General features: G+C 38.4%; 1 protein-coding gene across 5 annotated transcripts in view; it reads right to left on the bottom strand.

Annotated features, from left to right (window-relative positions):
- Positions 1-5,159: 5,159 nt before the first annotated feature.
- Positions 5,160-13,717, bottom strand: part of PLXNA1 (plexin A1) — a 471,845-nt gene continuing 463,287 nt past the window's right edge. For all 5 annotated transcript variants that reach the window (XM_070738367.1, XM_070738366.1, XM_070738363.1 and 2 more), the window contains exon 32: positions 5,160-10,701. In XM_070738367.1, coding sequence (XP_070594468.1) covers positions 10,606-10,701 — 96 coding nt within the window. In that variant the 3' untranslated portion in view covers positions 5,160-10,605. The remainder of the gene's footprint in view (positions 10,702-13,717) is intronic.

Genomic DNA, 13,717 nt, shown 5'->3' on the forward strand with positions numbered 1-13,717 from the left:
GTGGCAGTGCCCTACAGTGCTGGAATATATTTTCAGCCCAAAGAAGTACCAAAAGTGCTGAAAAGAGGAACATCGCAAGAGGAAAAGGGATTAGCTCACTCTCTTTGTCCAGTGTACCCACTCCCCTATCCCACAGTTGGGAACGATCCCCAAACCTTCCAGTTCCAAGGAGCTGGAAGTACTTACTCCCTGTATACTTTTTCTTGGAGCATATGTGCAAAAGGAACCTGGGTTAAATTGCAAACCTTGCTGCACGGAGCTAGTCTTTGTCCTTCGAGGCTGTCTGTCTGAATGATAAAAGTAGAACCAGTGCCTTCTACTCTAGGTAAATGGTCCAGAGCAGGGGTAGGCAAAGTTGGCTCTTCTATGACATGTGGACTTCAACTCCCAGCTAGCAAGTTAAGCTCAGGAATTCTGGGAGTTGAAGTCCACAAGTCATAGAAGAGCCATCTTTGCCTACCCCTGGTCCAGAGTGTGTAGCTCACATGGATGGGATTTGGTGCACGTTATTAGACTTCCGTAATTTTGCACATTTGGGGTTGGGGGTGTAATAGAAGAAAACAGATTTGTCATTCTCACTTGTTGAGGGATTTCCTATGTTAGAACTCGATGAACTTTGAAGAAAACCAATGGTTTAAGGGAACAAAAAAGCGGTCTCAAATTTGCTCTCTCAAGTCATTCTCTCAGAAGTGTGCAGTTTGAGATCAGATCATTTATTAAACACAGTGCCTTCCTCATTTTTCTACCGAGTTGCTCCTTCAACTCATTCTCATTGTGTCCTAAAGCTGCATTTATATTTAAGAATGCAAGGGATGGGAGACTAAAGGGAGGAAATGAAATATGAGTAGGCTTATGAACAATGAAAGTAAAACCTGAACTAGTCCCTGAAGAACCAACAGTATTTCAAATGCTTCTTCTTTTTTTCCTACAAAGGTATTCAAATCATGGAAAATTTATCAAGTCATGGATGCTGGAGTAGATACTAGATTTATTGGTAGGGAATCGCAAATAAAGTTGGTGGCAATCAATTGGCATAATGCTTAAGTGCAAATTTAAGTAGTGGCATGATAAATACTCTTTTTTTGTTTCTGATAGTTGCTGCTTTTAGAAATCATTGAGTTAACTTTGCTTAGAAAAATGTGTTGGATAATCTCTATTTATTCAGTATCAGGATTGCCATTTTAACATTCCACTGTTTTGCTTTTGAAGGATTTTTGTAAAGACATGTTAATCCAAGATTTTCCTGCTTATGTATACAACTTTCTGTGCTCATTTGAGCATCAATCAAAAGGCAGATCAAAATATCTTGCCTATTGTAATGACATGAATAACTACAGTTAAAATAGCTGCTTAACTACAGAAACTTCTGGGGATTCAATATTGCAGTCAAAGCATCTGACATTATCTTGGCAGAGTATTTATATAACTGGGTGCATCAAGGGTCAATATAATCTGATGAAAAATCTAATAAAATATTTATACTTTGTGGAAAGTAAATTCATTCTGCCGCTCCTCACTGTTAATCCCCACTCTTAATAGGAAAGAAACTACAAACAGTTATATGAAAAGAGCAAAGCCTCCAGAGAAATAAGTGGAAATAAGAAAGGACAGCTTAGACAACATCAACAGAAGTGAAAAGCTAAGAGAACCATTGCTTAGGAATACAAGAATGGTCCTACAGAATAAGATGAAAAGTCCATGTAATCCATGAGGAGCTAGCCAGATATTTAAAAGAATTGGAGGAGGAGTAGGCTGTGGATCTCAATCCATTTAGGAATTTTGGTATCAGAAGTATGCTGACCTTCAATATACAGTAGTTAAATAAGGCAGGGTAAGTGAACAACAAAGAAGAAAAAATGATCAATTGCCCACAAAGATGCCTAGCTTTTTAAACAATTTCTTCATTAGGAAAACCACTTTGTAAGATAACTTCATAAAGTATGAATTTGCTACATAAGCTAACTTTGGAGGGTATAGCCAACAATGGGCCTCATTTACCAACTAGGGAAAAAAAGAGATGCTATCAAAAGGCTACACTAAGAAAAAGAAAATTGGTCTAATGTTTCAAAATATGTATTTTCCATATTAAAATATTTCATATTAAATTTCCATATTAAAAAGGGACGTAAGGATGTTGGCCTAGTAAGTTCTGCCCAAGTGGGTGTTATGACTTCAGTTTAAAAATTTTCAGCAATATATCAACCTTCCTCGTGTATTCAATGAACTCTTAGGATTAATAACAGAACCATTGTCAGGTGAGATGATTATTTAAATACTTTTGCATGCAAAAATACCGACTACTTAGAATGGGAAGACTGGGAGAGAAATTGAACATAAAATGCATGCAGGGTTGCGTTCATATTGATGTATTTTAACCAAGTTGAGACACTGAATTAAAAAGGGCAACCAGATAAGCACAGGTTATATCTCCAAGAAACCCCCCCCCCATTAGTGTAACACAAGAAAGTGAACATTGCCATTGGCAGGCAAGGATGGTCAACACTGTAAGTTGCATGGTGACATCAAGTGAACAGACAATCCCCAGAAGTCTAGGGTAACTGTTGGCAGTGTGGAACTGTTTCTATGTTGGGGTTTTTATACAACCATTCAGATCCTAATAGCGCAGAGTCTAAAACTGCAATCAAATAGGATTAAAGGGATGCTCTCTTTATTCATTAGAGTGATCCCTTATGAAACTGACTATAAACCCTTTGGAAATATAGGAGGAATGTGTGGTCGCACAAACAATTGTTTATTCTCTGTGAAACCACAAGCACCATGGCGAGAAAGATGAGCATCTGGGTTCAGTTGCCTACTTGTCAATATATTTTTCTCCTGTTATATGGGACAGCCACTGAGCTTCTCTTTTGCCTCAGGCACCGTCTGGAAAGTGGCTGACTCTGTTTAAATAGCAGACAAACTGATAGACAGGACACCAGATAATTATACCTCCCCCATCCACCCTTCAAAATACAGATGCATCTCTCAGTGCAAAGCAGTGATGGGGATGAACAGCTTTTTTCATGCCCCATCTGAATATTGCTATAATGGATCTATCTCGCTTTCTATCTCGAGTGAAGCCTTTGCATGTGAAAAAGCATTCGCTGGTCTGTCATCGTGCCTGCAAATATGCAATACATTCAAGATCTGTTTGTTTCACCAATAAGATTAGTCTAACAGACTTGGCTATACACTTATCAATTTATTGCATTTCAGCTATTTTAACTAAAGTTGTTTGTCCACCTGGCAAAGAAGTAGAACAGTGATGGCGAACCTCTTTTTCCTCTGGTGCCGAAAGAGTGTCGGTGTGTGGTATCGCACATGCGTGAGTGCCCACACCCATAATTCAATGCCTGGGGAGGGCGAAAACAGCTTCTCTCACCTCACAGAGGTTACCCGGAGGCTGGAAATGGACTGTTTCCCAACTTCTAATGGGCCCAGTATGCTTGTATTTTGCCCTCCCCAGGCTCCAAAGACTTCTCTGGAGCAGGGAGGGTAAAAATGCCCTCTTCCATCTCCCATGAGGCTCTCTAGAAGCCAAAAATGCCCTCCCAGAGCCTGTTGGAGCTGAGCTAGGGCAACGGCTCGCATACCAGCAGATATGGCTTTGCATGCCACCTGTGGCACCCGTGCCACAGGTTCGCCATCACTGACCTAGAAGATACAGAAAAATGTTGACTTTTCCACACACTTCACCATCATCATTTTTATTTTATTTTATTCTATTTGTTTATATTTGGCAAGGACTCTTTTCCCCAAGAGTCAAATCATTGCCACAGAACAATGATAAAGGTTTAGTTGAATCAAGGCCAATAAAGGGAAAAACAAGCTGTTTCATAAGCAAAATTTTTCAAAAAGAATAAATCCCCCGATCTCTTTACTTAATTTTGCATTCTATGGGATGTGACTTGAATATTGATTTACTTTACGATCAAACAAATATGCACAAGGAAACTCCAGCATGCCTTTGTCAAAAATAAGAGATGTGACACAAACTGATATTGGTGATCAGTTTGGTCATAATGGGGATGGTGTGTACATAGTCTCCCTTGACTTCAGGAAAGCATTCAGAAAAGAATCTCATGGGATTTTAGTGGATTATTCTATCAGTTGGAGAGGGCCTTAATTGAACGACTGTACCCAAGAAATCTAATTGGCTAACCATTTAGCTGGAAATAAATATTGGCTGGTGTAACAAATGCTGCATTTCAGGATGTTTGCTGTTCCACGTACTTATACATGATTTGGACCAGAGATATACTGTAAAATACCCTTATGAGCACTAGATGACACAAAGATGATGGGGTAACAAATACTTAACCATCAGGAAGATTTTTCACAAGCTAAAATGAGTAGAAACTAGCACAGTGAATGTTAACATGGACAAATGTAATGTTTGGGTAGGACAAATTAAAAGTATGGATATAAATGGGGAGGAGAGCATACTGGGCCATAATATATGCAAAATGGATCTGGAGGGATTTTGCTAACATGGCCAAAAATGTGATACATCTGCAAAATGGGGGGGGGGGGGAGGCAAATGCAATCTTAGATTGTAGTATCAAAAGTAACATGGCAACATTGCTCCCGTCTATTCAGTATTGGTATGCATTTATAATTTTGTGTCCCGTTCTGAGCATTCCATATTAAGAAGGATATTGACAACCTAAAGCACTTCCAGTGGAGAGAAACTAAGGCTTGGAAGGAAAGACATACAAGAAACAGTTGAAATGTTTAGCCTGGAGAAGGGGAGAGACAAATGATTGCCATATTGAACAGCTGTCACACAGAAGACAGGGCAGAATTGTTGTTCCAGGATGCAAAATGAAAAAAAAAATGAGGGATTAATATGATAGGTAGATTTAAACTGAATAAATATCCTAATCTTAAAAGCTGTTCAATAACACAACAGACCGCCTCTTTTTGCTAGTGTTTAAACAGAAGTTGGATGAATTGATCTCCAAGTTCCTTTTCAAGCTTAAGCGCTACGATTCTAAGCAGCTCCTGAAAAAAACATGTAACTTCTTTAAAAAAGAAATTCTTTGTATTAATCAAAACAGATGAAGATTCTGATCACGTGAAACCACAAAGCCGAATTTGCTTCTTTATGATCCATGATACAATTTGTAAAGTGGAAAGATAAGCCATGGCGAGGAACATAAATCATATAGTGTTTATAGTCAAAGTCTCAAGAGACGTGCACCACTAAACCATTATGGTATCCTTCCTGTGCAGCAACATTTAGCTGTCCTTTAAGACTTATTTGAGTACCATTTTCCAGAAATAAACAATTTACATTAATTCTTTTTTTTCATTTCTTGTACAAGGAGTGACAAATGAAGTCCAAAATTTCAAAAAAATAAAAGTCTAACCAAAACCTCTAATATTCAACACTTGATTTTTTTTTCTTTTGAAAAAAGATTAACTCAGACTAAATTCTATCACAGTCATGCAACAGCCCACAGGTCTTATGGATCCAGAATTATCTCAGGACTCCACAGATATTTTTTTTAGTTTGTTTTATTTTATTGTCTTCTCCTTCTCCTCCTCTTTAATTAAAGAAATAATTAAAAATAAAAATTACAAAGCAATTTGAGATGTATATTCAAAGGATTGTTCTATTGGTGAGGAATGTTAATGTTTTTTTTTCCATTTGGTATTTTCCAGTGTAAAAAGCCACATTTGATATTGTTTCAACTCCTCCAGTAAATTGTACAGTTGTTCCACTGAGGCATAAAAATTAGATTGTAATATTTTTGTGTATACACACACACACACACACACACACAAATCACATCTCTCTCTTCCACTTATTTAGGTAGGATCAGGCTTGGTGTGTTTTACAGTACCTTCTCTTTCAACACTAGGTAGGTTGAGAGAGCAGCTCAATTTATTGGTACTTGATAGGCAGATAGGTGAAGACTGAAAATTGGGTGGATTTGGTCACCTGAGTGGAATTAGGGCAGTGACTTCAACACACTGGTAAATTTAAAATGATAGTCAAAAGCTTTACATGCAGAATAGAACTGAATGTTTTTATGCAGAGAGTGGAATATTTGATGGAATGATGAAGAAATAAATGACAAAAGGGAAGGAAAAAGGAAACAGAATTCAGGAAGCATCCCAATGAAAGCACCATCATGCCTTTGATTGTTAAACGAATGGTCATACATCATTTTGACTACCTGTATAAGGTCTGTGCTTTTAACTGAGGATACCTTCTAAATAAACTGTGCCAAGACGAGACAAAGGAACACACATTCCATTCTAAAACATTACAAGATACCTTGGAAATCTCCATGGTAGCAATAAAGGAAGGCTTGCTTTTAAATCGTATGGGAGATGTCTAATTCAGCCTACAGAACAAGCAAGTAACCAAGACACTCTGCTCAGTTTTTAACAGATTTTCCATTGTTTTTCAATGTTGGCATCTGTTTCCCCTGGTGATTGTTTTCTAATCAACAACCCCAGAATCAGGTAATGCTCAGAAACAGAATTACAAAAGGAATTACAATTTTATGGTTGGAATAGGAGAAAATAGAAAGTAGGAGAGGTGGAGAGAGGGCAGTGACCTTTCTGGTACTTTTCTGCTAACCTAGGCACTAACATTAAATGCAAGGACACAACCCTATGCTGTTCCTATGGAGATTATTATTTATCCCCTGCTTAAACAAACAGGGTGGCAAAATAACCAAAGCAAATAAACTGGGAATGAGAATATTGTGTTGGTCATAGATCATTTAACGTTTCTAACAAGTAAGCAACCATCCAAACACTTTCTGGAGAGATCATAACCGATCGCTGATATCAGCCTACCAAAAATGATCCTGAATGGTTGTACCTTTGCACAATTAAAGAGCCACATTTTCTCTTTCCTTCTCATGGGCCAAACTATCAATCTCTGCTTTCACGTCTATTTCTCACATAATATTTTGTTGCGCACAAAGAGCACTTGGTTGCAGGCTCAGCTTTGGTGGCCTAGCCATTATTTCTTGCCTTGAAGCATGATTGTCCAACCTTTTGGCTTGCCTGGCTCACACTGAGCGAAGTGGAATAGTCTTGGGCTGCATGTTAAAAATGTAACACAGTTAGCGTATATGTTGCCGCAAAAGTGTGAAAGGCTGGCTTTGTATAGAATGGAATGCTTAGGAAATACATTTATCTTGTTTGATTATAAAAGGTAAAATACAAAACAAGGAAAAAAACATGTGAGCAAAAGAATGGGTGACATTTCTAAGCTAAGTATGAAGTGCCTGTGTAATTTTGATACACTCTATACTTTCCCTAGACATTGTATCCTAGCCATCGGTTAGAGCTAACAGATTCGGCCTTCTCCGGGTCCCGTCAGCTAAGCAATGTCACTTTCTCTGTGGCAGCTCCGAATTCCTTTGGAATCATCTCCCCCTGGAGATTCGTGCTGCACCCATCTTCCTGGCCTTTCACAGGCCTTAAAAACACACCTCTGCCGGCAGGCTTGGGATCATTGAGCATTGCCTCAAGCTCCAGCCAGCACTATGAATGATTGATTGTGAATGAGTGTTACTCTAATGTTTTTAGTATGGTGTGTGTGTGTGTGGTTAGATTGGGTTTTACATTGTTTTTAAGGTTTGTACTACTTTGTATTATATTGATTTACTATGTAAGCCACCCTGACTCCATAGAAGGGCGGCCTAGAAATCCAAATAAACAAATAAATAAATTTGCATGTAATAGCATGCATTATGTAGAGCAGAGATGGGCTTCAAAAAATTTAGCAAGGGGGCCTCTGCTTGGTTGCTGTTGCATAGTCAGCCTTTTGCACCATAACAGGAAGGAGTAGGTTGCCCTCCTCAGGTTCCGGAGGCTTTCCTTGAGCCTCTGGGAGGATGAAAACAGTCTCCCCATGCTCCAGAGGCCTTCCAGAGACCAGAAACAGAGGTCCACTGGAGGCCGGAAACGTTTCAAACTTCCAGTAGGCTTGTTTTTTGCACTCCCTGAGCCTCTACATGCACCCTGCAATTACCTGCATCCAAAATGGGCTGTGTGGGGACTTTTGGGAGGGGAGGGGCAGGGTGGGCGGGGTCAGACAGGAGTGAGATTTGGGGGTTCTCCAAACTGTACAGAATCATACCTAGAGGTTCTCCAGACTCCCAGCAGCCCATCCCACATTTGTTTGCCGCTCCGAGTCTCCGGAGAGGGGCGGCATACAAATCGAATAAATGAAATGAAATGAATGAAATGAAATCCCTGATTCAGAGTGAGAAGAACTATTTAAGAAAAGCATGAAAAGAGCAACATGGAAAGGGTTAGGGTTAGGAGGTTTAGGTTTAGGCTCTCACCCTAACCTAACCCTTTATTGCAATGACATACAGTGATCTCTCGTTTTTCGCAGGGGGTGCATTTCAAGACCACCCGTGAAAAACAAATTTCCGTGAAGTAGAGGAAAGATTTTTTTAAAAATGTATTTAACAAGTATTTGGACTTTAAAAACCCATCCTTTGCATTAAAAAGTCATTCTATAATGTTTCTCAGCTGGAACTACATGTGATATCCTACCAGTTTCTTTAATAGAGTACAGTAGTACTGTAGAAGAATTTTATGAATGTTTAATGGATTTAAAATTTCCAATGGATTTAATGGATTCAAGCCCCCTTTGAAAACCCGTGAAGTAATGAATCCACGAAAGATGAACCGCGAAGTAGCGAGGGATTACTGTATATGAAAATAAAAGAAGAAACACAAAATAAAGTTTTTCCTTACTGAAAAAAATAAATAAATAACCAAGACAAAAAGACCAGTATTGACTTACATGTTGCAACAAGAAAGGCTAGAATGGGATTTAAGTGGGAGTATTTTATACTTTTCCGGTTTGCCTTTTTGCATTGCAGAGAATGTCTGGGAAATGTCAAAAATGTTTCATCCTTTGATTTTTGGAATTTTATAGATTTCCAAGGCATTCCATGGAACCCCTAATTTTTCACATTGATGACAACATATATAAGCCACATAATAACATGGAAGGTTTATGATTTTTTGGGGGCCATATTACTACTGTAACTGTCCAGGACTGCATGCAGTCCATAGGTAAATTAATCTGATGAAGATATGAGGATGCTATGAACAGGATTTGGAAGAGTTGTATGTCTCTCTCTCTCTCACACACACACACACACACACATATATACCTAAAACAATGCTGGAACCGACGTGCCATATTTATCTGGGCTAAACTGCAACTGCATGTGGGAACACTATTTTTTTTAACTGTTTGGAATAAAGACTGCCCTTCTGATCATATCACCAGGCTTAATGCTGCCATTGGGAGAGCCAGTGGAATGAGGTGGAGCAATGCAATTTCAAAATGCAAAAAAAAAGAAGCTTTTTTTTAAACTGCCTGCATGATCTTGCTTATCCTGAACATTCTCCTTTGCAGTATTGAGCTATTATATTAGATATCTTCTTTCTCTCTGGCTATATGACACTTGTACATGGAGAACGTCTTTGAAAGTACCCTCGACCTCTAAATGGAAAGCTTACACATGGAGGGGTGTGTGTCTATGTGCGTGTGTGCGTATACAAGGAAAACGGAGTAGGGGGCAATTTTCAGAGAGTTGTTAAACTCTGCTTATAAAAGCAAATTCTGACTTCTATAAAAATCCAATGCAAGGTGTATTGGGAAGTTGCATTGCTTCTTAGATGAGAAACATCTTTCTTTAGGTGAGATTGTTTCCATATGTGCCTATCCCTCTTTTTTATTTTTAGACGTTTTGCCTCTCTGTTTCTAAGTCTCCAGCACACTCTTAAGCAGCATTCAAAACGAAAGCATTCGTTTGGCCTGTGCTCGGTAACGTTTTAAAGTGGCACAGGGCGAACTGTAGAAAGAATAAAACGGAGGCCTGGGACTGCTTCTCTAGGTTCTACTCACCCTCGTTCCTATCCCACACCAATATTTTGTTGTGGGAGGGGGGAATCCTTGTGAAGATTTCTTGCAGATTTGCAACCTCCTCCTCCCTCCCTATTCTTTCAGTCCCTAAAAGGACAGCATTAGCTTGTGAAAATTGTGCAAATTTAGCAGTTAACACTAGAGGCAGTAGGCCAGGGAGAAAGAAAGGAGGAGTGGATTGAAGAGTTGAGTTGTCCAGTCAAAGCGGGAGTTGAAGCAAATACAGAAGGGGGGAAAAACGATAAGACTGCCCACCCGCCTGCTATAAGAAAAAACATAATGTAAAAACATTGCCCTAGAAGTTAGTGCATGCCCCAACCTTCCTTTGCCAGATTTGGGGCAGGCCTTGGTGGGGAAGGGACAGTAGCAGTTCAGCTGGAATTTCTTCCCCCCGGCTCTTCTCACACATCTTGGGTCTCTCATGTTCTTTGCCACGTCAGTCGCTCCTTTTAAAAAAAGGTCCTTACATTGTTTCAATTTGCTTTGATAATAATGATTTAAAGGATTGTTTGATTTTCTTCTGTTCAATCGGTGCAAAAGGTTCAAAGACGCAGCAGACTCTGTGCACTGTTTCGTGCTGAGCCCCAATTTTATCTTGTGTGTTTTCTTGCTGCTGCAACTTGCTTGCCGCTTTCTCTTTTAGCCTCCGCTGCTAGGAAGTCTGCAACAACAACTCGGCCTTTTCAGCTACTTAGAGCCATTGTGTCAATTGCCTGCTCCAACTTACTTCGCAGCCGTTGTCTTCGAGCCTGTTCATCCTTCTCTAAAGCAGCTAAAATCTGATAAAGGGAAGAGCAGAAAGGAAAAGATTATTACTATTGATATAAAAAATCCACTACAATCTGAAATACTTTTCACAAGAAGTTCTCTAACAGAAGCCAGAAGGCTTCCTAAACCATCAAAAGGACAAAGAGGAGAACAGTAAGAAGACAATGGAAAAGACAGTGAAAAAACATATGAAGTGTCTGGTTTCTCAAACATCAAAGATAGGAAGAGACTGGGAGAAAAATACTGGATTATAAACTCGAATTTGAAGTTAATAACAATAACTGAGTTGGAAGGGATCATAAATGTCTTCTAACCCAATCTCCTGCTCAAGCCGGAGATCCTACACTATTTCAAACAAACGATTGTCCAATTTCTTCTTAAAAACTTCCAGTGTTGGAGCATACACAATTTCTGGAGGCAAGTCATTCCATTGATTAGTTGTTATAACTGTCACATTTCTCCTTAGTTCTAGGTTGGTTCTATCCTAGATTAGTTTCCATCCATTAATTCTTGTCCTGCCTTCCAGTGCGCCTTCTTCATGGCAGTCTCTGAGATACTGCTATCATGTCACCCACTCCATTAAAGTAAAAATGACCACTTCCTGCAACTGTTCTTCATGTTTTAGCCTCCATCCCTCTAATTATCTTTCTTGCCTTCGAATGAATGGTTTGGGTTTACTTGCCAGATCACTACTGAACATGACAACCAAGAGTAGGAGACATGCTTAACTTGGTCTGTAAGTATCTTCTCTCTGTAGATTTCCTTTCTTCAAGTTGGGTTTCAAAATGTATAGGTGAAAATAATTCAAACTATTTATTACTATTTATTACTATCCTTCTTCACAGTGATGGGCTCCTACGGGTATAGTCAGGTACACAGAACCAATAGAAACATTTTGATCAAGTACACAGAACTGGTATAATTTTTTTTCTTTTTTTCCCTTCTGGCCTCTGGGTACATTTTTCCTATCACAGTGAATGAGGTTGAATGTGTATATATATATATATATATATATTTGAAAATAAATTTATTAAATATATACAATAAAAACCAAATACAGAAAGACAAAAGAGATATACATATTGTACATTTTAACATTTACACTCTACTTATGTAGTAATTGGGGAGTGGGAGAAGGGGGTTGTGAAGGGAGGGAAGTAGATATAGAAGGAAGGGTGATAGGGAAAAGAAGGAGGGGGGGATAGAGAAAATGTGTATAATTTTAGAAGAGCTTGTGTGTGTGTGTGTGTGTGTGTGTGTGTGTGTGTGTACGTACACATACAGTTTATTTATTTATTTATTTATTTATTTATTTATTTTATTTATTGGATTTGTATGCCGCCCCTCTCCGTAGACTCTGTTTATATAGTAGATAATGTATATTTTTGTGTGCCTATGTGTAATATGTATGTACCCATATGGCATATATACATATAATTAAATAGTATATCTTGGATGTTCGGTAATAATAAATAGATAGGAAAATTGTATCTCTTTGAGGCGAGGAGAAGCCAGGTGCCCTAACCCAAAGCCTTGACGTGAGTGACATTCAAGTTGGCCACCTTTAAGCCAGTCACATGACCTTTTAAGCTATCCCTGGTCACATGATCATCAAGCCACTCCCACCTGGTCACATGGCTGGAAAGCCACACCCACAAAATAAGCCATGCCCACAGTGTGGTAGTAAAAAAAATTGCAGCCATTCACTGCTTCTTCATCCCAATCCATTTAAAAAAAAGGACATGCACTGTTCATAAGCCATAGTTATTAAACGAAAGCAGCCAGGGTGGATTGAATGCCCTGAATGTTTTGCCACACTCAGGTAGAATAGCCAAGCATTACGTTGACCTGAATTGTAATTCACCCACACAGGCCCAGAAAAATAATGTTTTCTTAATGTCTAAATTTGTTCTGGTGTTGAAAATATATGAGAGAATGGTTCTTCGTGGACATAAAACCTGATAATTATGCAGAACAAACAATGGGATAAATTACAGGAAAGTCACAGACATCCCTGAAACTGATAAACAGTTTCTTTAGCAGTTAAATATTTTTAATACAATATTCAAAGGCTTGCCATGAAATCCCTTTAAGTCAATCTTCTACAGGCCCACTTTGTTTTTAAATTCATTACTATCCACAATGAGACATTTCTCAAAGACTCAATAGATTAAAATGGTTCTGTTTAGGTCATCCTGAGCTTATTTAATTCAAAGGAGAATTTGAGCCTTATAATCTCTTCAGAGTGTCTATATTTAGTTTTTGGGAAAGGCAATAAAAATTGCTGAAGAATCTAAATTTATTGGTCCAATGCAGATTTTACATTCAATTGCAGTCAGATTTTCCTCATTTGATGAAAGAAAATATTGCTATTCATACTATATTTTAGAATACTAGAAAATGGCAATTCTGGAATTTTTCCACCAAAATTCCATTCCACTAAATAGGCTTATACTTCAGTGCCATTCAGAAAACAAGTCAAGTAATGGAATTTAGCATGCTTAAGGCCTTTTACTGAAGGCACTAGAAAAAAAGAACATAATTATGGAATACAGTTGAATTCATATAATAAAAATCTTTCCTACTGAAAGAGCTAAAAATGCATCCCACATTTTCGTTCTCAGAATCAGATGAAAACCCTTAGATCACCATTTGTACATATTCTTTGAAAGCCATTCTTTAATCAACCATATTAATGAACTGAAGGGTGGGATGTTGCGAGTAGGCCTTTTGACAGTTGAGTGAGAAGCAAAGATTTGGCAGGAAAGGATTGATAAAGTGGAGGGATAAAAAAAGAAATGCCCCAAATCCCTCCTTCCTTTCAATTGCACTGCCAGATTTCTTTTTTTAAAGGATGATTAAAATGCAATCTCATCAGAAATCCCATTATAGTGGTTACATTTGTTGTGAGTGCAAGCTGTATTTTTTCCCCAATTAAATGTTGAGGCATCCATCAAAAAGAACTCAATTAACCATTTCATTGGCTGCATAATTGGAAACAAACTCTTGTATAATTAATAGGTTGAC

The sequence above is a fragment of the Erythrolamprus reginae genome, chromosome 2, assembly GCF_031021105.1.
Source record: "Erythrolamprus reginae isolate rEryReg1 chromosome 2, rEryReg1.hap1, whole genome shotgun sequence".
In the NCBI taxonomy this organism is placed as follows: Eukaryota; Metazoa; Chordata; class Lepidosauria; order Squamata; family Dipsadidae; genus Erythrolamprus; species Erythrolamprus reginae.